This window comes from Tympanuchus pallidicinctus, unplaced genomic scaffold (assembly GCF_026119805.1).
Source record: "Tympanuchus pallidicinctus isolate F22 unplaced genomic scaffold, pur_lepc_1.0 scaffold15, whole genome shotgun sequence".
NCBI classification, from domain to species: Eukaryota; Metazoa; Chordata; class Aves; order Galliformes; family Phasianidae; genus Tympanuchus; species Tympanuchus pallidicinctus.
The window spans coordinates 13699435-13727371 of record NW_026294669.1 but is presented as its reverse complement, the minus strand read 5'-3'; the positions used below and the strand labels follow the sequence as shown (position 1 = coordinate 13727371).

The 27937-nt window shown below is 44.0% G+C and overlaps 1 protein-coding gene across 1 annotated transcript in view; it reads left to right on the top strand.

The window, feature by feature from the left end:
- The first annotated feature begins 12616 nt into the window (after positions 1-12616).
- MARCHF4 (membrane associated ring-CH-type finger 4) overlaps positions 12617-27937 on the top strand; it is an 80443-nt gene continuing 65122 nt past the window's right edge. Inside the window, exon 1 of the mRNA XM_052676523.1 lies at positions 12617-14706. Within this exon, the coding sequence (XP_052532483.1) occupies positions 14245-14706 (462 nt within the window). The 5' untranslated portion in view covers positions 12617-14244. The remainder of the gene's footprint in view (positions 14707-27937) is intronic.

The window sequence follows — 27937 nt, the reverse complement described above, 5'->3', positions numbered from 1 at the left end:
GCATGGAAAGTGAGCCAGAATCTGGCCTTGCCAAGCAGCACAATTAAGCACACAGTTAACTTGAAGTGTGCATGCTAACGTTTGTTATTAAGATTCCTCTCTCAACAGAGATGGTTTTCCTTTATGTTGGGAGTCTCATCTGCTACAGTGGGAAGTCGCAGGGTGATTTGTTTGCTACATTTTGTGTAGCAGCCAGATCTAAAAAACACTTGCTGTCAGCTGTAGTATTTTGCTACTAGCTTGTCTCAGTGACTTCCACTGGGCTACTTGGGACAGCAGTTGCCCCACTCTTGGAGTGTCAGGGCAGCGTGCTCACAAGACGCTGCTGCAGTTGCTGCCTGAGTGGTGCTATGCAACTCTCATTATAAATAGCAAGGGTTGTGGGCAATGGGAATGCATGTGCCTGTATTTATGGAGGTATTTCCCCATTTTGATCGCAGTAAAACTCGTGATAGCTAGATCCTAAGAAACAGCTACAAAGGTTCTGCTTAAAAGTGTGTGACTACAGAAAGCAGATGCTCATCAAGTTAAATAAGGAATTTAATTAGCCGGCATTTTATCTTGTTTTCAGCAATATGATGACAAATCACATCTTAATAAAATAACATTAGGGAGCAGCACAATTCCAGTGCTTCAGGAAATGAGAAGCAGTATAAGTTATAGGCCTGTTCCCACCAAAGAATGCATTCTCATTCAGAAATCTGACATGATGTTAAAAGGATAATGTTTTAGCAAAATGGTCCTCTGGCATTTAGAAAGATCTACAGCCATTTCCAGCTTTAAAAGGCTGAAAGTAGAGTGATAGGGGAGAAAAAAGTGGCATGAAGAACACAAGGGACTGATAGGCAATTAATTTTTTTTTTTTTTTTCAATCCTCCACTGTCAAACACACACAGGGTTCTTTACAGATGAATAAAAGGAGTTGTCCTTTCCCCCATGGGACTATAACTAAACATAGACATGGTGCACTGTGCAATAAGTAGCAGTTTTAATGTTTGTTGTGTTGTCAGATATGTCCACATTCAATTACAAACTCCCATTTGATCTAGGAAATTGGTTTTGTGTAACATTATGATCACAAGTCTCAATTTCAGAAAGGTTCCTGAAGGATTTTCAGAAGGTTCACTCAGGTCACAGCTTGAAGGCTGCAGAAGTTTGTCTCAACTCAGGTGTAACTTCTGGGACTCAACAAAGTAGCATGTTTTAGAATATTTCTGTCCAGTAAAAAGGATTATTAAAATACAAGAAAAAAAAATCATTGCTTTAACAAGAGTTATAGCAATTAAAGATGATGATATTTCATTTCATTATACAAGAATACAGGAGCCACATGTCCCATTCAGCATGGTTGTCTACTGATTCCTTTCTTCTGTCTACCAGCAAGCAGATTCATGTTTTAAGTGATAATTCATGGGATTAGTACTTAATTGTCCATCATAAAATGCACTGTTTGATCCTGAGTGATATCTCGAGGCAGTAGATTTCACTTGCTGATTGTATGCTGTAACAACACTTATTCTCAGTGGTCCATTTGACATTTTCCATTTTTTCAGATTCACTGGCTGCTCCATAGCACTGGTAACAGAAAGGGAGTATAAGAGTTGTCTGGTTAGATCTTGTCATGCAAGAATGCACACATACACAAACAGTACACACATTAGTGCATACATAAATACATGCATGTATATATTTGCTGAGAGGATTGTTTAATGATTTCATAATTTTAATCTGTTAACCTGAAATTATATTGCTCTTACTGAGAACAGGAATCCTTCAGAGAATATCAAATTGAGTTCTTCTGATAGTAACTTGGCCTGCCTTTGGGTTAAGTAAGTGAGGGCTGGAAGCTCTGGGTCCCAGACAGCCATTCATTGATGCATGTGAAATGAATTTATGATTCTTCATGTACTTCCTACAAAAACAGATGTACATGCTGCAAAATTCACCTTTGCCATTTTAGATCCTCACTAAAATTTACTGGAGGGATGATGGTGAAGCTCTGTTCATTGCTGTGTGGCAGCGTTGAATCAAACCACGTGTAAAAGTATGGGTTGGGAGCAGATCTCCTCCTTTAACAGGCATCAACTTTCTTTTAAAAGGATCTTGCAGGACACAAATTTGAAACTGAATGTAGAAGGGTGAGGTTTTCCCTTCTCTCCATCAGTGGAAAAATTTTTGAAATGTGTTGACCTAGAAAATCCAAGCTTGGGAGCACAGCTGGGTTTTCAGCAAGTCTTTTGCTTCTTCTCCTATTGTCAATCTGGATTAATTGTAACACAAAGAAATGAAGCGTTCCCTCTGAGGTCAAGTAAAGTTTGGAAATAGCCATCATTTCCGTGCAGTTTTGTCAGGGGTGGATGGTGCTGCTTTGAAAATGGCACTTGCCAGACATGCAGGGCTCAGGCCTGCAAAGGATGGTGCAGCTGATTTTTTCATTTGCAGAATTAGATCCTAAGGCCTCCTGGAGCAAATTGTGAGGCAATGCATGAATCTAATCAAGATGCTGACACTGCATCATGGCACAATATCATGTGGATAGAATTTGAGGCTAAAAGCAATGACATTCATGTCTAGTGACATCTAATACATCATATGGTTGTAAAGTGACAAGCAAGACCTGGAGGACAAAGATTCACACCCCCCCCGCTCCCCCCCCCAAAAATGCCCCACCAATATTTTCTAGTCCACGGGCAAGTTAAAGATCAGGCTTTGAAAATCATTGGAGGGAGCCTAATCTTGAGCTCTTAATAGCTGAACAGGTAGTTCCCTCTGCATTAGCAGATACTGTTGGATTTTATTTATGGTCGTGGCACCATGTGGTATTAATGATCCCCATGGATGCAGCCATCTTTTTTTCATAGATTTTCCAAACTTTTACTAGTTCTTAATTGGTGCACAGTAATATAAAAAATTGAGTGTATTCCTACAGGGCAGTCATACTTCAGACAAGAACTAGACTATTTGTGAACAGAATAAAGAACAAGAAGGAGAAACATTTTCTGTTGTCCCTGTTTCATCCCTGATTTCAGCAACAAAGCTGATACATTGCTATGTACTGATCCCACTACCTGGGATTTGTCCAGACTGAAAACTTATTAGTGCTCATTTGAGAGAAGGGAGAGAGAGAGAACACAGCCTGTATAAATCAGATTAAAGTATTGACAACTCCTAGGCAGTGCTCATTCCAGGAACAAGCTCAATATGTGTTAATGCCACTGCTATGAAAAAAGTCTATCTGGAATGCATGCCACTTTGCAAATATCTGGCGGGTCATGAGTTCCTGGGGTTAGTTCCTAGAAGAGAAAACAGCTTTTCTGGAAAAGCCAAATACTTTGGACTAAAATCATCTGAATGATTTAATAGGTGAGAGACTTAACAGTGATTGGACTTTGCTTTGCCTATAGTTGATGGTCCAAACCCATCTTGGTGTGAAGAATTGTAGATATTGTTACAACTGCTACAGACTACATGAAAAAAATCAGGGTTTTACCACAGGCAAGGTACACAAAGGACTCCACTGCATGCCACGATTAGACTCAGCTAGCACATTCAGCAGGAAGGGCATGGTTAAATGCAAGCCTAGAAGAACAGAAGCCTGTTTCTCCTCTCAGTATGACTGCTAGACGTCAGAACCATGAAATATTAATAGTCAGTGTATGTTGTGTCCCCCTTTCTGCCTGATCCACAGATGACTTGCATCTGCCTCTGCTTTCATCCACGGAGCTCAGCTCAAGATGTGGACACTGTTGCTTTTTGTTTGGGAGACTTCAGTGCACTCAGCAGCACAGCAACTTTGCCACTGGTGTTTAGTCTGGGCTTGTTAGATGGCATCAGCTTTGTGACTCCCACCCTGGCATCTTGCATCAGCACTGAAAAACTCCTTGGTTTTTTTTTTTTTTCATTTGATACATCAGTTTACTTTTCCACAAAGCAGAAGTGTTGGAAGCAGTGTAACATGACCAGAGCAGCAATAGATAGTAAAGTGGTAGGAAAGAGAGGGAAGAGCTTCAATTCAAAGTGGAGAGATCTTCTGTGGCTCTACCAGGATCACATCCCCTTTTCCCTTCTCTCCTTCACAAACACACTCACAGACACATGCACACACAGGGAGTTGAGCAGTGGCAGATGGGAAAAGGAAATAAATATAAGTGTCAGGAGGATGAACTGGCTTGCACTTGGTCTCCTCTCATATCTCTGCATATGTTTACTGGTATGTAAAGATAACAAGACCAAGGGACTTAGTGCTGACCCAGAAAATGCATACCTCTTAAAATAAAAATGAATAAAAAAATAAAAACATAGGAAAAGGGTGATTCTGGAAGAGGGAAAAAAAAAGGGGGGGATATTGGTTTTTGTTTCTATGCACATAAGGACTTGAGATTTCATTGCTACAGCAGTTTCGTGAGAGTGCATATTGCCAATGATACTGCTGGAGCAGCTCAGCCTGACAAAAGACAGCAGGTGGGAGGTTTCTGCTGCTGAGATCACTCATAGTTTTGACCTTTGTCTACCTAAACAATGGCACATCCAAGGACATCAGAGCTAAACAGGGATGAACTCAGCAGCAGTCTCAACATATGAGACCCAGAGTCATGGTGAGTCCCAGACAGGAGAGACTGTATTTCCCTCTGTGAGCTTCCCTGATATCACACACCCAAACCAGAACAGAGGGAGGTGGATGTATTTCAGGGGCCCTCTGAGCTGGTACTGCTGTGGTTTTCCAGTTTTCCAACAAGCTCTGTGCCCAGAGGAAAATCCTGAGCAGGGAACCCAAGCAGAGGCAAGGCAATGGCTGGGAGAAAGGGAAATAATAGCCACTGTTTCCTCCAGTGGGGCCACAACACGCTGAAATGCTGTTCTCTTCTCTTTCAGGGCAGGTGGGGAGATGCCAGTGTCACCTGTGGGCTGCTGGGGTGACATTCAAATTTAGCCTTGTCTTCTGTGTGGAAACCTTCACTTTTAGAACATGCTGGAAACAATTTTTCCTATGGCACTCTCTATCCCCCAAGGCATCCTTTCCTCCTCATTGCTAGTTTCTACACAAATGCAGGATCTTTGGTGCTTAGTCACTCTACCATTCCTGCTGTTTATTTCCTCTGACGGGCGTAATTCTCCACTCGGGAGGCCTTTGCGAGTTGCTGCAAAGGAGCCCTGGGCCGTTGACATCCCATTTCCAGGGGGCAATAAACAGCAGCAGTCAAACTTCCATGTAACAAAGATTGTATGGTTATTCAGCCATAAAGAGAAGGAAGAAAAACAGATATGCATTATGTGTGTTTATTTGCACATCGTGCAAAGATGTGCAAATTGCTCTCATAGGCGAGCCTTCCCATAACGTAAAATAGGTCCCTATGTAGCACTCTGCAGCTGACTCTGATGAGGGCTTTTTCATTTCTGTGCCTCAGTTTCTCTGTAGAAATGGCTATAGGCCTTCCCACCTAGCTTAAGTGTTTGCAAGGCCAGATGGTTGTTCATGTCCTTATGCATGGTCAGGATGGCAGGGATGTAAGTTATGGGGTGACATAGGCAGGGATGTGTTTCATAGGGTTATGACTTGTGTTTTCCCCCTCATTAATGAGAGCAAGTGTTTGCTTGAGAGGAAGACCTAGAGAAAAAACATTAATGTTAAGGGCTGGTATTGGAATCAGCCTATTACCACAGTGACGAGGATAAAAAGACATCAACAGACAGAGCTAAAGCTGGTTAGGAAGGAAAAGTCCCTTCAGCAGCAGGGAAATGCTGCCTGCAAGCCGATGCTGGCTCAGAAGCCACTTTTGAGGGACTGTGAATTCCTCAGTCCTTTGAGGCCAACGTGTTAACAGCATAACCCAACAACCAAAGAGGATTTCCAGCCCATCAACAGGGTCGGTTCAGCCTACTGGGAGACCCAGTGCTCAGCACCTACCTAGAGCTGTTCTGCTAGCATCCATCCCTAAAATGCTCCCCCTGCCGTGAAGTGTAATTACAAAACTCCTTAACTACATAAACTTTATTCTAAACCAATTAATTATCTCAGCAAGAATATGCATATGGTTTTGAAATGTCCCTTTAATTAACACTAAGTCCATTAGGAAGTGGTAAATCTGGGCCATCACTTGGAGGTAACAGTCTCTCACCTGACATGCTCCCGCAGCCCTGGCAATGTCCCCACGGGGCCCCAGCTCCTTTTTGAATGCTCTGCCTGGTCCATGTGCAAGGCCCTAAACCTCCTTTCACAACGAGGTTTCCATGCTGTTGTACTGTCGGGGTCCCTCCTTAGAAGTGCAAGGGTCAAAAAATCAACTCCTGTTTTCACTGGTGTAAATCCTTTAACTTTCCCTACACACTGCTCTTGCTTTTCTTCCTGCTTTCATCTCTAGCAGCACTCCATCTCTGACAGCCCTGCCTTTAAACCCACACGATCCCCTTATCCCTATCTTATCTCTTCCTGATGGAGTCCTCAGTACTTTTATCACCAGACATTGCACTTGTCCTTTGTGCAAAGGTGTGAGGAGAAATCACTGGGAAGAATGATACCTGCCAGTGAAACCATCGCACACTTATTAGCAACAGTTCCAAGCTTCCCTGCCAGAATTTATCATGTGTATTGGAGCATATTGAGGGAAGGGGAGAGAGCATCTCGACAGGCTCGACAGGTTTGCCCTGTACTCAGTACCTGGCACTTCCAAGCATATCTGGAAACCTACTGACTGCTTCTGCTGGAAAAACGATGTGAAACTGCTGTGTGTGGTGGGTACTTGTCAGCACAGGGAGTAATGAGGGTGTCCTCCTCTGAGATTCTCCACTGTGTGTCTTTCTCTGACCTCCAATGTAGCCTCCCTTCTCAAGACCTTCAGTATGCGATGGGCACTTAGGAGAGATCTAAAATGGCCCTCATGTCTGAATATTTTCTTCTGCCCTCACAGAAACACATCTCCTGTTGATGAAACTAATAAGATTACCTGACTTGCAAGTAACTTCACTGCCTGCCTTGTATTTATGCAGAGTGCATACGTTTGCCTGCTGATCCAGAAACAAACTGCTCTAGCTGAGGATGTTATCTGGGCAGACTAAGATGTTAAATCCTAAGATACAGATTTGTAAGACTTTGGGGAAACAGCATCTAATGTTCCGCCTGTTCAGTGTTCTCAGGGAGAGTTGCAGCTCAGGAGGGCTCTCACTCAGCACAAGATCCAGGACATCCCAGCACAACATCACCATGCATGATTCCTTTGCAAAACTGTTCCCTTTTTCTTTGGCAGGAAGCTGGGACATCAGCAGAAGCACCCCAAGTGAGGCATCTCTGGCCAAGCAGCTCCTATGTCTTTAAGTTGATTGTGACAGTGTTGTGTCACAGTAAAATCACAGAATATCCTGAGTTGGTAGGGACCCACAGGAATCATCAAGTCCAGTTCCACACAGGCCCAGCCAAAAATCTAATCCTATGTCTGAGAGCCCTGTCCAAACACTTCTCGAACTCCAGAAGGCTTCATGAAGATCCTATGGGGAATATTTCAGTGTTATTCTCAGTGTTATATCCAGCTGTGAATCCTGGTAGCAAAGCAAACATCTCATAATATGTCAGGTACACTCAGCTGATCTTGACTGGGGGAGTACAGTGTATCTTTCAGAATCAGCCTCAAATAGGTTTTTTAAATCCCATTATTTTCTCTCAGTCTCATATTACACAAGTGAGAGCTGGTTCTAGACGTGGAGGACCATGTCCTCCATGTCCTCCATGTCACCAAAATAACCAGTGCATCTGAGAACACAATTAGAGAATTGAAACAAATTTGACTTGATTCAGGAGAGGAGTGGAAACACCCAAGGGATCTGCAATTATAGGCTTTCTCTTTGTTCTGTTTGTTTGTTTGTTTGTTTTAGTATCTACATTCCAGGTCCTTTTAGTTTGGGGATTTTATCACAATTAGTGCATTCCTAGATAGTTAAAGCTGCTCAGCATCTGGCTAAATGCCTTCTGAATCTATCCTGAAATCTGCCACCTATTCCAATTGCTCTTTTCAAGTCACAGCTCTGACGAGTAACCAGGGGACAAGAAATTCTCTCTAGGACTTGAGGACAGGCAAGTCCCATGCTTGGTGTTGCCTCATCCTAAAGATTAGTGCTCTGGCTTTCCAAATTTCAATTTGAAACCCTAAAGGAGGATTCTTTCAAAATCCAAGAAAAAAGAGATGTACAGTTATGCTTGTGCTTGTCTGCTTGCGTTACTATTGCAAGACATGACTGATTTTTTGAATAAAACCAACAGTTCCTTCTCTTCATAGAGTAGAGAGCAGGGTGTTGTGGAAGTAGAAAAAAAAATGCTTTTATGTGCTCAGAGGCAGACCACGATCCTCACAGGAAGAGAAGAAATGGAAGTTCAGTCCCTGCTTGGGGAGAAAGCAATAGCACAGGGACTCTCTGAGAGCAGAGTGCCATGCTTTTTGCTGCAGCCCAAGGCAGCAGAGATACCAAGGCACAGCACTTCAGAAATTATTTCTGATCTCCTTTGAGAAGATCATTCCAATCAATACATGGATTATTTCTGGATGCTTGGAGGATGCATAAACCCCCACCCACTGAGCCCTGCTTCCCAGCACCAGCAGCCTTTTTGTCAGCACTTTGCAACTGCCCAGAAAGAAAGAAAAAACAAAGAAAATGTGACAGAGCTCCCTCCAGTCCCTGTCTGCGTCTGCCCACAAGCTTCATCAACTGAGTTATGGTAATTACATCACTTGAGATTTATTTAATATCTCCATCTAGGAAAAAGAATCAAGAAGTCTGGCTGTGACAAGCAATCAGAGGGTACTCAGCTGATGAGCAGCTCCCCATCACTGAGAGAGCAGTAGGAATCTTCGATGAATTGGATTTAAGTAATGGTGTGCCAAAGGGACGGGGCTCACACCACAGCAATCAGAGCTCCTGTGCACCATTAAGGAGCTCTAAGTGGAGCAGGAAGCGCAGTGCAGCTATTGACCGAGTAGGTGGGCATGAAAATGGGTTTAGGTAACTGTTTGCTTTCTGAGAGATGGAAAACACAAAGGGATGTTTCTCTGGCAGCTTTCTGGTTCTCTGATCCTGGCAGTCCCTATCAACATTTATGTTGTTTATCTCTCACATACTCATGCACAATGACTGGTATGCTGTGTTCAAGCTGTTAGGCTTCAATCCACATAGTTTTCCTGCTTGCATTTACCCTCCTATGGTCTCTGACATTTCTTTTTTAATCTCTGACTTGACAACATTAAAAAAAAAAAAAGAATTTCTAATATGATTAGAATATCATACTTCCACATTAGACAGGTCAAGTATCACTGCTTGCTCCACCTACCTACCCTCTGCACCTCACTGAACTGAGTTACAGCTTATACAGAGAATTAAGCTTATACAGAGAATTAAGAATTCTTTCCTCTTTGTTGAGGTGGCAGCTAAGTGCCATTAGCCCACATTCTGCTCTAAAAGACCAGAGTTGGGATATCTGCCATGAGATCTGCATGAGCCTCTGCAGAGGCTCTCAACATGACCTTAACAGACCACAGTGTGGACAGCAGCAGATCTGGTGCTGAGGCCCAGCCTGGATGGGTGCTTTGTTGGATGCATGTCCTCTTTACTAAGCTCTCTACACTGTGCAGCTTACAGAATGAAAATACTTTATGGATTATTAATGCCATTGCTGCTATTAAGAATAAATAAGGGTTATAGAGAGCATCATGACAGAATCCTGGCCTTATTTGAAGGGAGGAAGAAAAGCATGGGAGTGGTCCCATTGAAGGGAAGATCTGTCAATAGCACAGAGAGCTAGAGGTTTGCAAAAGCTGGGCTGGACCATGCTTCTCTATGCTCTGTAACGCCCTGAACCAGAGGGGCACACTCACACCACTGGTCCCCACTCACTCACTCCTCTTCAGTAAGTTATAGAGCCCAAAGATTTCTCATTCCAAGACATTGCAGAGCTCAGGATGTCCCAGTCAGTAGCCAGTACATAAGCACCCAGGAAGAACCAACCAAAAGGAATCACTTCCCATTTTCAGCCCATACACCCATGTTTTTTTCTCGCTCTTTCGGTACCCGAGGAAGATAAGATAGTTTGCATTACCACTGATGCCTCCAGTATGCTTCCTCCCTGTGTTATCCTTGCAACTGTTGGTGGGCTCAAGAGACACAGGGCCAAAACCCTCAGAGACAGATTTTTTCTAAGAGGAGAAGGTGTTGCCCATTATTTACTCTACGTTGCTTCCCATGGAGCAAAGTGAGGCAGCCTGCATTGACCCACTGACAACTCCCTGCTTTCACTAGGATCTCACCAATGAGGCTTGGGCCAGCTCTTTCCAGTGTGCACATTTTAAGCAAGAGACCTCAATCCATAACAAGGACCTGAATGCAGCATCCAAGTGTGAAAACATTGGCCGCTGTCCCATTTACTGAAAGAGGAATATTAGTACCAGCTCACCTCTGGGAAGCATATGGAGCACCTCCGATTTATTATTTGTTTTATTTATTTTGTCACATTTATCAGCCATTCAACTCTCCGGGCACACAGCCCATACATTAAAACCCAGAGTATAATATAAAGATCTCCTCTATTGTGAGCACATCCTTTCTGAAAAACCAGGCATGGCCATGAGGGAAGGATGAAGGATGCATTACACATGCAAAATATGACAACAATATATTTTTCTCCAATTCTGTTATTGATGGAACCATTCTGAAAATGTTGGTGACATCAAAACAATAGGATGAGGGCAATAAAAAGCAGGAGGGTGGAAAGCCATGCTGGAGGTTGGGCATCTAGACAGCCTCTAATCAGTCTCTCTCATGCTCAGGAAGTCCCTAAAATGCTCTTACCATTATTATTTCTCTAATGACCTCATCAGACACACGTGAAATTCTGAGAAGCCTTAAATGTTGTAGAGATCCACAACGGCAAATCTGCCCAGTTTTTCTGAGAAACAGCAAGCTGCGATGATGAATGCTTTAACACTGCAGCATCTCGATGTGTAATTTATTTGCTGGAAATTAATTGCATATGCTGGTTTCATTTTTCTGTAGCAAATAATCAGTTTTGCTCCCTTTTTAATTAGGTAGCAACATAGATTCCTCTGCTGATCATGGCACAGTGGTTTACACATCACATCTTATTCTAAGGGAGACCATTTCAAATCATTGTTCAGGACCTACCACAACTTTTGGGTGGCATCACATTCTCTGTCAGCTCTAACTCCTGAGTCAGTACTGATGAAGACCCCATGCACCCACCATCTAGAGAACCCAATCTGGGTTTTGGTGGATGTTACACATCTGCCATATGGGAGCTGGAAGAAACTCTACAGAGAAAACAAATTAAGGATCCTGACATTTCAATGGTGTTGACGTGATGTCAGGCCCAGGCACTGCTTTGTTTCACCGAAAAGTGTGTCCCATGGGCAGTCCTTGTGCTGAGACACTGGATTGACATTAGCAGAACTTCATAGACTAGAAGCTTCCACATCATCTGTGCCATTAATGGGTTTGGTCCACATCAAACCAGCACCTTTGCCAACTGCAAAGGCTGGAGCAGCAGGACAAAGCCCCAGCTGAGAGCTCATTTTCCCCTTATATTTGGCAGCTGAACAGGGCTGTCTGGCACACAGGGCAGGACAAGGTGGGGAAAGCCACCTCTGCTGACATTTGCAGGAGAAAGCTAATGGACTGCAGCAGCTGCTACTTAAAATTTTCAAGTAGGCTGACGAGAATAAGAAACTATGAGGTTTGGCTGCTATTGGTTACTCTCAGCAATAATTTCTATCTTAATTAATTCTAATTAAGTGATAGTGTTCAGTCATATTTACCCTTTATTGGGCTACAAGGAGCCCATATTTCTACTGAAATATGCGCGACCGAAACAAAACAAATCTATCAGTGAACGAACGCTGCTGGGGTGAAATGAAAAATATTGATTATCATCGCTATTAAACCATGAAATCCTCCGCAACTAATTAATCTGCCAGGGAAAAAGTTTGTTAGCGGCATTCTGCTTCCTGCCGGCAACCTGACAAGCAGGAATCACCAAACACTCGATGGCTGCCACCTGCCCCTGAAAGTTTCCCCGTTCCTTAGCTCTCCGCAGCAGGCGGCGGGGAGGTGAAAAGCAGCCCGAAAACATGCCTGAGCGCTGAGGTTTGGCGCTCATCAGCTCTGCCCTGCTTCGCTGCCTTCCGGCTCCTCCGCGCCGCCGTGCCCGCCACCCTCCACGCCCGCCCTTTCCGCAGGGCTCGCTGCGGGGTCCCGGGCGTGCCCGGCCTCGGGGGCGCGCAGCGCGGTGCCGCCGTGCCCGCGCCTCTCCCCGCGCCCGCGCTCGGCGGAGCTGTCCGCGGCTCGTGGTGCTGAAGCCGCAGCGGCCGCCCAGCCCTTTCCTCCGCCCCCCTCCCTTCTTCCCCGGCGTGGGCTCTTGCAGGCAGCCGGCAGCCTGGGGCATCAAAGGCTGGGGAGGGCCCCATTCCTCCCTTTGATTTTCCCCCCCACCCCACCCCGCCTTTTTGCTTCTTCTACCTTTTCTTTTTTTTTTTTTTTTTTTTTTTTTTTTTTTTTTTTTTTTTTTTTTTTTAAAGCCGGGGGAGGGAGGAGAGCGCAGCCACGTTACACCCCTCCCTTCCTGCAAATCCCCGCTTGCACTGCAAACAATCTGCCTTCCCCATTGCATCCAAGGGAGATAGCAACAGCAACATCATCACTGCAAGCCGGATGGGAGCGCAGAGAGGAGGCTGCTGAGAGAGAAAGGCACACACGCACACACCAGCTCGATGTTGCCAAAGCGGCAGGAGCCGCACGAAAAATAAGCCATGCTGCTCGGTGTGTCTGGCGCATTGTGCTCTATCAGAGCCTTTTAGGAGGAAGAAGAGAATTACCCACACCGATTTTTTTTTCCTGCCTGCGAGAGTGCGACAGACTTGCGATGGTTGAATGTCAATGCCTATGAGAGAGAACAACAGTCAGAGGAGGAGGACAGAAGGGGAGGAAAATGAAGGTGGGGATGGTGGTGAAGAGAAAGAAGCACCCTCATCCAATGCATCAAAAGGAAGTCCCTGCAATTGCTGATAGAGCTCTGGCTGCCTCACCATCTACAATGGTCTGTACAAGCTGCCAATGCGTTTGATGACGTTCATGTTTTGTGAAAGGAGGAAAGGAAACGTGACCATGTAAGATCCACGTTTCTCCGGTCAATTACATGCGAAGAATAGGTCTGATTTCGACGGTTCTTTTTTTTTTTTTTTTTTTTTTTTTTTTGGTCCAGGATGGTAACTGCCTAGGGAATAATACAGCCGCCTTCCCTCACCAGTTTTGCTCTGATATTTTTAATTTTTTTTTTTAATTTAATTTTTGGTGTGGTCCAGACAGCTGCTGGAATAGAGAAGGTCAGAATATACAAATACGTATAATATATATATATGATATATATGATATATATTATATATATAAATATATTTATCTCAGTACATCTGAGATTAAGCTCATTGAATGCTAATTATTTCTTTCAGGACTTTTAATATTTACAGTGAAATCTTTTAAAGGCAACAGTACATTCTGATGCCACCTGGGAGTACAGTGTTGGAGACGTAGGGTGTTTTCCCATAAACAATGTGAAGGTCTTTTTGTTAAAGAGGCAATTTTGATATTAACAGCAGCTACCCATTTTGCATTTTGATAGCCAGATCGGCTGCTATTTTGTTCGGGTACACACCAGGTCTCGTGCGACTGAGTTTTATTTTATAATTGAAAAAAAAAAAAAAAGAAAAAGAAAAGAAAAGAAGAAAAGGAAAATTACTTGAGATGCCAAATACTGTCGAGAGGACCATATTCTCCCTCTTCCCCACACCCACTGGAGACGCGGACCCTTCTTTTTTACAGGCTTAGAGTCGCCGGAGCCGAGCTGGGCTCCCTCCGGAGCGCCGCACAGCACCGTGCCCGCGCCCCCAGACCCCGCGGCGTGGGAGATTTCTTCCCTCCTCCCGCTGATTTGCAAACAAACTTGTGGAATCCGCCCCGTCCGAGGGGGAGGGGGATAAAATCCCCCCGGAGAGTAGAGTGGGTTTCGGTTTTTTTTTATATTATTGCAAGATTTCAGCGGGCTGCCGGGGATCTCCCCCTTCTCGCCCTCTTTTGTCGTTTCTCGGCCGGCCAGCGCAGCCCCCCCGCAGCACTGAGGTCTCAGCAGAGCCCCCCGGCCGCGGGGCGCCCGGCTCCTGCCCTTTCTTTCCCACCTCATCCCCGCCTGTCAAGGAAAGGCACATGTTAATACCACCCGGCGCGGTCATTTTCTGTTACTGCTGCTGCGGGCTCCTCCGTCCGAGACAGATGTTGCGAAACCAAGGCCTCCTCAAGTGCCGCTGCCGCATGCTCTTCAATGACCTGAAGGTCTTCCTGCTGCGGAGACCCCCCGCGCCGCCGCCGCCCTCGCCGCCGCCGCCGCTTCCCATGCCCGGCGGCGCAGAGGCGGGGGCCGGCGGCGCCGCTCCGCTCGGGGGGCGCGGGCCCGGCTGGCGGGCGGCGGCGGCGGGCGGCGGAGCGGGCAGCCCGGGAGCCGAGGAGTGGGGCAGCCCCGCCGGGGAGCCGCCCGCCTCCCTGCCCAGCAGCACCTCCTCGGATGACTTCGGCAAGGGCAAGGCCGAGGACCGCTACTCGCTGGGAAGCAGCGTCGATAGCGGCATCCGCACCCCGCTCTGCAGGATCTGCTTCCAGGGTCCTGAGCAGGTGAGGCCGTACGCGGAGGTGGGTGGTGGGGTTGGATATTGGCTCGTCCGGAGCAAAAAGGAGATGGGAACGCTCTCCCTCAAGCGGAACGGCCCCCAGGGGAAGAGAAGATGGGGATGCTCACTCCTAACTTTGAACGGCCCCAGCCCAGTGGGCTCTAGAGATGGGCATGCTCTCCAGAATGGCCCCAGCCCAGGTACTGGGCAGGTGTGGGGGCCAGATGTTGCTCAGCTTAACCGCAGCAGTGGTTCTTCATGGAAATGTTGGGGCTGTGCCCCTTGCAGCCCAGGAGCCTTGGCTCCAGGTGCCCATCCCCAGGCTTACAGCCACGCAGGTGTGGCACAGCAGGGACTCACAGTCAGAGTGCATCTCAGCATGGAGGTCTCCACCCCCGAGAGGGTACTCAGTTGTGATGATGCCAAAGGGATGCGAAGGATGGGGATCTGTTGTGATGATCTCAGAAGGGTGCGTTTAATGTGCTGTTGGCTTTTAAGAATACAACTCGAGTCTGTAGGAACACGTGGTAGAAAGCAACCCCACCTCATCAGCTGTGCCCACAGCAAGAGCTCTGCAGCTTTACCAGAGCTTCCGTGCTCCCACTGCACTTGCTGGAGGGAAAAAAACTGCTGGCTCCAACTGTACCTGCTGAAGCAGCAGCCTTGAAATGCTCTGTGGTACAGACCGAGGTTGGGCCAATGAAGTTTCCTTCCATCAGATGGGAGAATTAAATAAATGCAACCCCACTATAACATGAGGTGCCACCCTTGGAGCATTATTCTCCCTCTTTAATGACAATTACAAGCAATTCACGTGTTTTCAAGCTGGGAACTTCCATGAAATAACATGCACAGCACAATTTGCACTTAATGTGATACAACTGCAGGCAGCAGGGAAGGCTTCAGATCTCTGCTTTTGTGATCAAACCCAAATCCAGGGTAGCTCAATAAGGGATCCTTGCACAAGCATGAGTCGAAGTTCAACTTAGCTGATACGCATTGCTATTTCAGGCAAAGATTGTGACACACAGGGCATATGTTAAAATCCTGAGCAAAGCAGGTTTTGCTCCATGTCTTCTTCCCTCTTTAAGGACCTGTGTGCTTTGCCAAGGAAAGCCATTGTTCACCTGAGAGCAGCCACATTCAGGAACACATCCTGCCAGTCCCAGGGCGTGATGCACTGTGCTGGGCAGTGATCGTGCCTACCACTGTGTCAGTGGTAGTGGTTCACAGAGGGGGCAGTGGGCTTGCATTTATCTTCGGGAGAAGCAGGGGCTACCATGGACTCATCTGAATGCCCTCATGTCCTCCCCATCAGAGCTAGGTGCTCAGTAGACTGTAGCCTTCTCTAACGCTTGTACAGCTGATTAATAGCCACGAGACACAGTTCTCACTGTAGGATTTTAGGTGAAGGTTGAGGTAATCATTGCTTTTTGGAGATGCTTTATGTCTTCCTCACTTGACTGTCTCATCCTTGTCTCTTCTAAAAGTTGGAAGCTGAGCAGCTCCCTGCCTGGGAATTTGCATTATTCCACGTTTCTAGTACTCTTCTCTGGCTTACAATTCCGCCTGTGTACAGGAGGCGTAGCGCCGCATGATCAGTGTGCGTGTGTGAGCAAATAGAGCCTAAGCAGAAGTAAAACAGAAGTAACCTGCTTCCTTGGCAAACATCAACGCTGCAAAATAATTGGATGCTAATTTTCATGCTTAAAGACTGTGTAGCTTGCACTGTAAAAGTGGGACTGTTTGCTGACCATCTGCCAGCCTACCTGAGTGAGAACCCAAGCAGATGTGACTGGCATTTAATAGAATTTCTCTTTTTCTCTTCTCACAGTTTCTGACCAATATAATAAGACACTTACAGCTGGATTCTGTCTGTCACTCCTCAGTAGTACCTTATTCTGCAAATAATTTCTTTTTCACCAGCATGTCTTGAAAGCCTTAGCCCAGCTAAGACTTAGCACTGGTGAGCACAAGTCAATGTGTGGGCCCAAGTCGGGAGTTGTAAGGCATGGTCATACCCTGACACAGCATTTACAAGTACGGTTTGGAATGACTGAGACCTGAATCAATGCACTGATGTCAAGACCTGCAGTTTGGTTTGTTTGGCCCTCACATCCATGAAACTCCAATGGTCCTAAATCATAGAACGGCTTATGTTGGAGGGGACCTTAAAGATGATCTAGTACCAAGCCCCTGCCATTGGCAGGGCTGCCAACCACTAAATACGCTGCCTGAATTCTACATTCTTACTCACTGAGGTGGTTGTTACTGATTTAGTATTTATTCCCCATTTGTTTTCCAGCTGAACAGCTGAGCAAAGCCTCTTTTTCAGACGCTTGCAGCAATAGATGCCATAAATGCACGTTATTCCCTACCACCCTTGCCAAGATCATCATGAAAATGTATCCAATTGGAAAGAAAATGCAATTGCAAGTTCTTTACTGAGCAGATTAATAACAATGGCAGAAATAAATTGTGTTTTATTTACCTGTCAGAAATATCTGAAATTGCTGCAGCTGCGGGCAAATTTGCAAGGCTGCATCACAGTACTAAGAACAAAAGCCTTCATTATAAATTGACTGTTAGGCGCTTTAAGCTTATTTACTCAGATAAAATGACACTGAGTCTCCAAAAGATGTTTAATCCTGTTTTGATTTTTTTATATATATATATGCAGCAGCCAAAAAGGTTTCTTACTAATCCGGCTTCGCAAGTGGGTTTTATTTAATATCTAATGCGAAGCAAAATCTGTAGGGATTTTCACTTTAAATTTGTGATTGCCCACTAAGCACAATACTGTGGGCTACTGAATTGCTTCTATCTTAAGCTCCTCATGTTTGTTTGTGGCTCCTATGAGTAAACTGATTCTTTCATTATAAATGTGCTGAGCACTGTAGGAAGGAGTAAAGCTCACTATTGTAGAGCCAATCCTTGCAGGTTATTCAGGGAAAAAAAGTAATGCAGACAAGAATGAAGGGACCTGGTGCCCAGGTGAGTACAGCACCTCCCACTTCGAGGGCATGGAGAGAGTGCAGCTTGGGTCTGGCAGTTGAAAGAGACAATTGAATATACTGAAGATTGGTTTAATGTCATGAAAGCCAGTGAGCTGGACTGTACACTTGGCAATGGCGTTGCCTTTCAGAGACTGACTTGGCATTTTCAAAGGTTTTACATCCTGCACCATTGTGTCAGCTAGTTCTGAAACTGCAGATTGAAAGGCAGAGCTTGAGAGAGAAAGTGAGAAAGAAAGATTCGGGAGTATTTTCTTCTGTTTTAGTTAATGCTTCATGTTTGCAGAATCTTGTCTGCTTTCCTGGATCTTTGGCAACGTTCTGCAAGAGAAAGAAACTAAAGCGAGCTCTGCTTTCACATATGTTTCATTGTGCTTGGTATGGATCCAAGTTGAAAGCAAGTAATGGTGAGTAGCAGGAAAGTACATGGATGAGAAGTCCCTCTGCATCTGCAGATACAGTGTTTGCTCATGTCACAAGGAGTTAGCAGTATGGTAGCATTTCAGATTTCTGAGCTGGTGCTTGCTGTGCTGAAAATAAATAGAAAAGCATTCTTAGATGAAACTGAGATCATTTAGAAATCAGCGTCTCAAGGATTGCTTGCAAGATTCTGTCAGAGTGTGCATACATCTTTTCCTACCTGTATTTCTTTCTGCCTGTGTTTCTCTGTTCTGAGGAAGAATTCTGTAAAGGCAGAGATTTTAATAGCATGGATAGGACTGGTTGGCTAAGGAGGATCAGAGGGAACATACTGTGACTTTTGCCAGCAGGCTGCTAGTTTGGACATAGCTGTGTACTCAGCGGAAAAGCTTGGGGAATAGATTTTTCTTCCCACTAAAGTCCCTTCCAGATTTTAAGGAGACCGGCTCATTAACATGTGAACATGGAGACCTTTAAGGAAACTGGAAGAGAAGACAACTTATAGCGGATAGCAGGACGTGTATTTCAACGTGATATGTCATAGGGCTGTGGAGCTCCCTTCTGCAGGACATTAGCAAGCCAAAGGACTTAACTACATTTAATACTGGTTGTAAAGCCGTGTGGATACCAAATCGTGTCTACAGTCATCAGAATTAATTAAAGATAATGCATTTGAAAGTACAGTACATTCTTCAGGTTTGATATCAGTCTTGAGATCAGAAAAACTGAAGAGGAGCAGATCCTAAGGCTGGTCTATAGCCCCAGGGCTCACAGCTCCTTGCACACAACCAGTAAGACATGCCTCTCCAATGCATGTTTAGATTTCATGCGCCTGTAAGGTAATGCAGGCACTTGCTGCCACAGTCAGAACCTGCCTGGAGCTAAGGTGGCCCTAAATGCATAGAGAACTCTCTCCTATGTATCAGAACAGCCCAACCTGGCAATTCCTGGCTCATTCTTGTTCCACAGTCTGGATGAATGCACCATTCTTGATGGTTCCATGTAGTAGCAATGCATGTTGAGTACCACTGAATGGATAGTCCTTAGCATGTGCCACTGGAAATAACAGGTGAGAATCTCAAACTTGCTCCTGTTACAAATACAGGCACACCCAGAAGCGCTCCTTAGCTTGCTGGTTCGTAGCACCTGAAGAGAAATCACAAATTATGCCAGAAAATATTGCTACTCTACAGACTGGTTTCTCCATAACACAGAGAAGTTCAGGAAATCACTGGGATGCTTGATTTTTGATTTACAGTGTTGTAAGACAAAGCAGAATTGGGTATCTCCTTTCTAGAGTAAGATGAAAAGGATAAGAGGTAGCTTGTGGCTGAATTAGAAGCATAAATGTGATAAGGAGCAACTACACAAGTATCATTACAAGCAAGTGGAAAGGCAGGGAAGCTCAAGAAAGGAGATGCAGGTGTTTGGTGAGATCTGTGTAAGCTGGCTAGAACATTAGCACATTGTTTTCGAACATGTTGAATCACATAATGGCAGTGCAGGCACCCCATCCGAGTACTTTTCATAGGTGTGTGTTCCCACACGATTTATTTATGTGGTCTTAGAAGGAAAATTATTCATTGGAAAACAGCCAGTCCTGCTAAATCTGAAGCCTCAGAGATGCTGGGTTGCAGCTCATCAGATTTCAGTCTGTATACTGCAATTTATAACAGAAAGGAAGGGAAGAAGCTTCCTGTGACGTTCAATCCACCTCTCTGCTTTCCTTTCTTTGACTTTCAGCACTTCTATACATAGCGTTTCTGTTTCACCTGTTCCTGGATGAAGTCTGTGCAGTGCAGGCAGAACTTCTTTGGCTTCAGCAAAGGCTTTTTTGAGCGATCAACTGAATGGAGCACAGGATGTCATCTATTTTAGATTTAGACTCTGTTGCCACAGAGTTGATTGGCAAAGCTCCCATTAACTTCAACAGCAGAAGAGTAGGCATCCAGTACCAGGGACTTGACCCTTGTATTTCAGTAATGTTGTGCACACAGTGGGGTTTCTATAAATAATTGTGAAGGCCGCTAATCCCATTGACTTTTAATTGCTCCAGGAGACAGGGTGCTCACCTTTTGTGCCTGCTGAAACTCTGATGCCTGACCCATTTATTTCAGTGCCACCAGCTAGCCCGAGGAGCAGTTTTTCTTTTCTTTCACTTTCCTCCGTATGAAAGGCTTTCTGAAGGAACTTGTCTGTGTTTCTGTCACCGTTTCTTAAATATACATTTCAAGCCGTGATTAACAGTGGCTGATGTCAGTTAGTGACAGAACAAGCAATGCAAAAGCATGTAGCTCCATTGTTTGCATCTGTGAAGTCACTGTTACTCCCACAAAGGCAACACTTGCTCCTGGAAGGGCTCTGTTTGTACAAAACTGAACTGCGTTCAGGTTTCTTTCAAACAAATATTCATTCACAGCAAGAGCCTCCACTACGACAGTTTTTTTCCTGCATTGGTGTTTTTCCATTCAAGGATGGTCCAAAGGTCAGAATTACAGTTGTGCCACAATCTGCATGATTCATTGTGTCTATGACGCTGCATTTTCTATTTGTCCACCACATGTGTGGTTCCAAGTTGTGAAAGGTGATTACCTGTGCAAAGCTTTCAACTTCATCTACATTCCTTGGGTCAGGCATTGGTCCAAGGCTTCTGTGTGAAAGATGTCCTTGAATCACTTCCCAAGGAACTGCAAGTGCACAGCAGCCCTTCAGGTTATACCTGCAGAAATCCACTGCTGGGGAGGGGGAAACATTGGTTGGGGATTGTAGGGAAAGGCAATAGTAGGTAACCAGTACAAAATTACCCAAAAAATAGTGACAGTCACAATCCAATTAAAGAAAAATTTGCTTACCCATGCCAAGGATCAGGGCTCATCAAATACTCCAAAAGAAAGGATCTCCAGATAGAGCACCTTCCCTTTTGGCAGCCAGCCCTTATGAGGCTTAGGGAGTTGCACAGGTGAATTGCTTTTACCTACTCCCAGGGCTGGCTGTGTCCTTTTACCAGGTGCTCAATCATTGGTTCAGGCTGTGACATAGCAATTCCCATACAAGGATTGTGCTATTTTAATATGTAGGGCTTGTGATTTTAAGCTGAACTTTTATGCCAGAGACAGCAGCAGAACTACTAGCCCCACACCTAAAATCCTCCCTTTGCCTGCTAGAGAGTGAGAACCCAACAGTCTCTTGCTGAAGAGGCATTTCAGCCTCTCCATGCAGTTACACCTTAGCTCTCTCTATCAGCTGTGTAAAGGGATGATTTAATGATATGGAGTGGATTAAAATAATCTGAACTGAAAAATGGGTTATGTTTTCCTCACACCTAGGTCTAGAGTAAAATAAAAAGATAGACTATAATCAGGGTTGGCACATATCTGTGGCCACCCAGTCTCTGTTATTAGCAGATTACTGAAGTAGTAAAGCCACACGAAGGTGTTAGATTGTATGCTCATCAGCTCTCCTCTACATCCACTGGCTGATTTCAATCAGATTTGGCAGGGATTGGAGATCTGAAAAGAATTAAATTCCTTAAAGTTTCATGAAAACTAACTGATGAAAAAGAGGAAAACTGTGAATGTGCTTTTGTGGAAAAGACAACAGCATTGGCTCAGATGCACTGCTACTGTGGCATATGTGTGTAATCCATGTTTTTGTTGCCCTCTTTTTGTTACTTATATGCATTAACCACATGAAGTATTTTAAACGTGGCCAAAAACAATTCCTCTTTATTCACTGTGGCCTAGGCAAGCCGAAAGGTTGGATGCCTATAAAGTCCATGGAGAACAGAGCTTCAACAGCAAGATTTAACAAGAATGTGTGCTCTACTAGGGAAGAAAAAAACCACACAAAATAACATTATATTCTTCCCATAGAAAAGCAGGCTCAAATAATACAGCTTGTTAACTTTCTATCTTTCTCCTTCTCTTTTGTTAATTGGGGTTACTTGACTACAATGAATTGATTGATGTTGAAAACTTACTTACTTTTCCCTGTCCTTTAACAACTGACCTTTATCCTTTTCTGCTTCATCAGTGGTTACAGTAGAACAGATTAGGTTGTTGGCAGTGAAGAGTGATGAGTGTTGCCTTCTCTCCATTGAGGAAAAAAAGAGCAAGACCTGGAAGCTTATGTAGGTAATAAATCTGCTGTCACCATGTCCCCCTGTGAAAAGTTGTTAAGCAGGTGGTCTCCAATGACAAGATCCAGAAGCTGAAGTTCTCACAGATCATTTCTTCTGTCATAGTTTTAAACTCTTTGGTGGTTTTCTCTCAACTCTTTTCTTCTTTGTCAAAGTCAACAAAAACATCAAACTTTGGTCCTATCTATCCCATGGGACTCTACTCTGCATAGGTTTTCCTATGGTCCATGTTATCATCTTATCCAGGCACACTTTCTTTGTAGCTCAAACATTGGTGGTACTCTGAAAATCATCACCCACAACAGTCACATCAGTTTAACCTGCTTTCCTGGTTGCAAATGAAGGCAAGGATGGTAAAAAATAGAAGAATTACAACACAAAATATGTATCACAGGTTGTTTCCTTCTTCCCTTTGGAAGCAAAGACTGACAAGGATCAATTGGTTGACATTGTGTTTACGTTTGTCACCTCAGCATAAAATACATGTCATTTGGAAACATCTTTAAATAAGTTTGTAGCACATTGAGCATTTGGGGGTGTCTGCCATTGTCTGATGTAGGCATGCTGTAACTAGTCTCTGTGAAGCCTTTTCCTGTGGCTACCATCATAACCTCTGCTACTATATGGATTTACCTTGTTGCTTAAACCATGCACTGATCCTGTCCAAGCAGTAGGCGGTGCACAGGTCTCAAGAGATCAATTAGTCCACCCATCTAAAAACCTAACACAGGCTGATATAACCAGTTCTTGAGGGTGAGCGTGGTTGAAGACTCTACTTGTCCCTAGACACCCTGTTATAGGACTTCATGATCCTTCTTCCCTCTTGTTAGCAAGTTTTATATAATGTCTGACCTGAATCTTTCCTGCTGCAGCCCATTTCTTCTTGCCCTCCCCATTAGGAGGACAGCAAATTATTTTTGCCTTTTTCTTTCTTTTTTTTTTTTTTTTCACAAGTAGTAAGTAATTGAAAGCCTTATCCAGCAACTGAATGTAAATATAGCAAAAATTGATCCTCTGAGGACTTTACAAGTTGAAGTGATATCTAATGTTGTGACACTCCTTGCTATTTTGTAGTCCAAACAATCCCAAATTTACCTTTGCTCTTATGACATAATTTCTAGAACTCTAATAATCCTTTAGTGTTCTCCTCTAGGTTTTCACCAGATGGTGTATATTCTGCTTTAAAAGCACTGTCTAAAGTGGAAACAATTATCCAGTTGAGTCTTTGTTAATGCTGAGTAGTGCAGAAAGATTTTGAGTCCTCTTCAGGAGATAACAGATGCCAGCCATTTCAGGGTGATGTTTGCTTTCTCTTTTCTTTCATTTACTTATTTATTTTTGGAGCAGCAGAAGGTTATTAATTTTATTCAACTCATGGTCCCATATAATCTTCGTGTCCTTCAGAACTGCTCTCTAGTTAGTCCTCCTTCATCCTAGATCTGTGCAGTTGAAATTGCTGCCTTGGTGGAGAAGCTGTGCTTGGCCCCATTTAGTTGCATCTTTTTTTTTCTTTTTTTTTAACCAGTCTTCTCCTTTCAGATAAGCCTGCAGATGTAGTAAGTATTCCCTCTATTGAATCTTTCATGCTGTTAATGATTTAAGTTCTTCTGCCTTGATTCTTTAAGAGAGCTGAGAGAAAAGCGCTGCAAGAGCAGCTTTAAGGCTGTCTTCAATGAGGCTTAGGCTAGGACTGTTCCTTCTCACATATAACCACATACAGGATGGAAGAAGAGATTCCCATCATTTCATTGCAGGCGTCTGTACTCTGTTCCCAACTAAAGATACCCTCAGCAAGCCTGAATTTGACCTGTTCTGACAGATCCAGGCCTCCAGACAGTCCTACCTCAAACGTTGCCCTGGCCTCCCCTTTTTTTCCTGCTTCTCTGATCACTCTAACATTGATGTGGTGGCTCAAATTTCCTCCACATTCCTTCCTAATGGAGTCCCACAAACCTCCTTTCTCTTTGTCCTTCCCATCTTTTTCCAGCTTGGATACTTTCTCCTTTATGGCCCTTAAGGCTAGTTCTGCAGGTTTCATTTCTTTCACTCCAGTCCCAGATCTCCTTGTGTTTCCCAGACTTAGTGAATGCTTCAGCATCAGTAAAAGTAGCTCAGATTTCTTGTATCCAGCATTTTCCTCCATGTTCATCTTTTTTCTGCCTTTTTCTTGTGCCAACACTTTCACTCAGGCCATTAACTCTACCCTTAGCTTGAGCTTCTTTCCTCTCATGTTCCAGCTATGTAGTGAGGTCATGCCCAGATTGCTTGTTGCTTCCATTCAAGTCACACAAACACATGCTTAGATCCTTGTCTCTTGCTTTCACTTCTATAATCTTTTTTTTCTCCAACATTCCTGGCACAGACATTACCTTACTTCAGTTGAATCAAAATGAAAATGTGAAGAACGTTTGCTTTGATGAACGCTTGAAGAACAGGTTGCCCCGAGAACTTCCATGTGCATCTTCCCTCCCATCAGTGCTCTCTGTCGTTACCCAGGTGGATCCTGTCCAGTTTTTACTCCAATTCCCAGTCCTTGGGAGAGTTAAGAAAGCCTTGTGGATGGCTGATGAAGACACAGTACACAGCATTGGCACCCAGGGAGACTGCTGACACTTCATCCGCATAACATCAGCATCTACTCTGGTATTTCATGTGGGCACTGAGCTAAAGCTCAGAGGTTATTTGCATTTTCCACAAGTACAGTGCCATGAACTAAGCCCACCCCAGCACTTCTAGTTGTGTCAGATCTTCTCAGTCTGACTGGTATCTTGTTTGACCTTGTCCTGTCTGGGAAATGAAGCACTTTCGCTCTCCTTTTCTTCTTGTTAAGTGCACTAGGACCTGTCAGGATTAAAGGTACTGGGAAAGTACAAGTTGATTATTATCCCATTCCAGGTGATATTAAAAGAACATTAAGATGGATCAGATGAGCATTCAAGAAAAGTAGGTAATAATAAAGCATTATATCAGCAGAGAAATAGCAGTTAAGTAATTAAAGAGAGGGTTTGCACAAGAGGAAGAAGTAAAGTTATAGGTGCTCCTGGCCTCTAGACCATTCTTTATTTTAATATGGTGGTAACCTTTAGAGGATGTCAGTATGTCAAGCACAGCACCAAGAAGTAATGCAGAGGCTTTTCCTGCCCCAGAGAGTTCACATTTTAGGATGTAAAAAAAACAATATTTCCTTAATATTCAAGAGAGGTGAATTCTGACAAGATTTAGGGCTTGAGGGAGGTTACTGGGCTAGTGTAGTCTGAACCTTTTTATAATAGCAGTGAAATAAGTTCAGTCAATGAAATTCCTGCTTGAAGGTTAACAGCTGTGCAAGGACTGGAGAAGAAATACCCCATCTTGATTTTAAATCTTCGACAGTGGGAAATTGTTGCAGTGCCCAAGGAAAAAATCTGGGGAAAGAAAGAACTGGAATTGTCTTCGCATATGAACTTCTGTCTTTTCTGTCACAGGAAGGACCGTGTACTTCATGTATCCTTAGAAATGAGCTTTTGTAACCCTTAGGCTGCCTGGCAAAGATTTCCCTCAAGGAAAAATGTTCTATAGTTGAAGACAGGTTTATCAGATTGAAAGCAAGAAACTTTCAGACTGGGCAAACATGCATGAGATTCAGCAAGTTAGAAAAAAACAGTTCATGGCCTCCTCTGACATATGAGAGCAGAAGTGTTGTCACCTACATTTAACCCACATTTGGAAAATTTTCTTCATAGATAGGATGGCTACATCATTTCTAAGAAAAACATTTCTGCAGCCCCCATAGCCCGCAGGGAGGACTCCTACATAAAATTGAGCGTACTGAACTGCCATGACCTGACCCAGCTGCCATCAGCATTCTCTTTGCCAATTCTCATGGGTTTATTTCTTGCCCTTTTTGCAGATGTGAAAATCTGCAGGAGAGCCCTTGGCCTTCCCATACTGCAGCTATTCATGAGAATTCCTCTCTCAACTTTTTCTTGATGTTGCTTCATTTCTTTGAAGATGTGCTCAGGCATGTGATGCAAATATAAGGGGAAGGAGGTAATTGTGAGTGTTTAGATCAGATTACATATTGGGAAAAATTTGTTCTTCGAAAGAGTGATGAGGCATGGGCACAGACTGCCCAGGGAGGTGGGAGAATCACTGTCCCTGGAGGTGCTGAAGAACCATGGAGATGAGGCACTGAGGGACACAATTAGTCGGAACAGTGGAGATGGGTTGATGGTTGGACTAGATGAACTGAATGGTCTTTTCCAACCTTGATGATTCTATGATTCGATGACCTCAGCTCGAGCAAAATCACATGGCCATAGAATGCTTTAGGAAGCTGGGACCTCTGGAGGTCATCTCTATCACCTTGCTCAAGTAGGTTGGACTGACTGAGGCTGGGCAGGGCCTTGTCAAGGTGAGAGCTGTGTCACTCAAAGAATGGTTATTCTACTTCCTTCTCTGGTCCAGTATTGGGCACCTGGTCCAATATTTGAATGCCCTCCTGGTGCAAATTTTTTTTTTTTTTTCCGGATTTCCAATCTGAATTTCTGCTGTTCCAAATTGTGTCTGTTTTCTTATCTTATAACCAAGTACCTTCGAGAAGAGTCTAGCTCTGTCTTTGCTCTACCTATCCTTGAGATGGCTGAAGACAGCAATAACATCTCCCCTTAGCCTTTACAGTGATTTTAGCAGGAGGTGTACAAAAGATAGGATTAAATGTCTGCTTTAGCTCCCCAGGGTGGATTTGGACAGTGGTTGAGATTTTTCTAATGGTAGTCAGATAAATATCAAGGGAAAATAGCTGCCCAACCACAGGTTGAAGAATGAGAACAAACATCGCTAATAATAGCAAAGGCTCAGATATTTCTGTTTGTCGTAGCCAAGACATTTCTTGATCCAATAATCACTAAGCCTCCAAGAGGTGAAACTATTTTAAATCCAAGTCACAGAAAAACTGATTGTAGAAAAGCTTGATTGAGCAAGAACTATTTCTGTTTACATTAAACAGAAGGAAAGGCAAAAGGAGATTTGTAAGTAAGGTTTTCAACTTCGCAAATGCAGATTTTTAAAAATCAGGAATCTTTAAAACTATGCAGTATGTTATTATTGTACCTTGACTAATGGCTACCGAAATAGGCATTAGTCTCTTTATAACAAACAAAAGCATTCTGTTACAAGTGCTGGAAGCTCACTGTCATTCTACAGGCTATTTTTGCCTTCTGCTTTCACTTAATTTGGCTGAAAAGCTGGGAGGCTTCAAATACTGTCCCAAAATGTATTTTAACAATGAAAAAATCTTCTCCCTTTCTAGCTTGCTTTCCAAAGATACTACTAAGCTACAGCGCTTATCTGTGCAAGGTCTGTTTAGAAGTCCATGAGATGCACTGAATAACATATAAATTTATTTGCCAAAGTCAGCCACCCTTGACAAAGAAAGGATGCAGAATTCTTAAGCTCTTATGAGTTGCATGAAAACAAGTGACCAAGTGATAACATTGGAACATAAGAAGTCCACTCTTACTAAGGCAGCAAAGAAGCCAGCTTAGCAAGTTTGATTACATTTTTTAGGAAATTGTGGTATTCAATTTAGGGAAACCAAGGAACCATGCAGTATAAGTTTTGGAGTCCTCTCTGCTGACCACAGTCCAGGATCAGCTATTTTTGTTGGCCTCTTCCGACTGGGC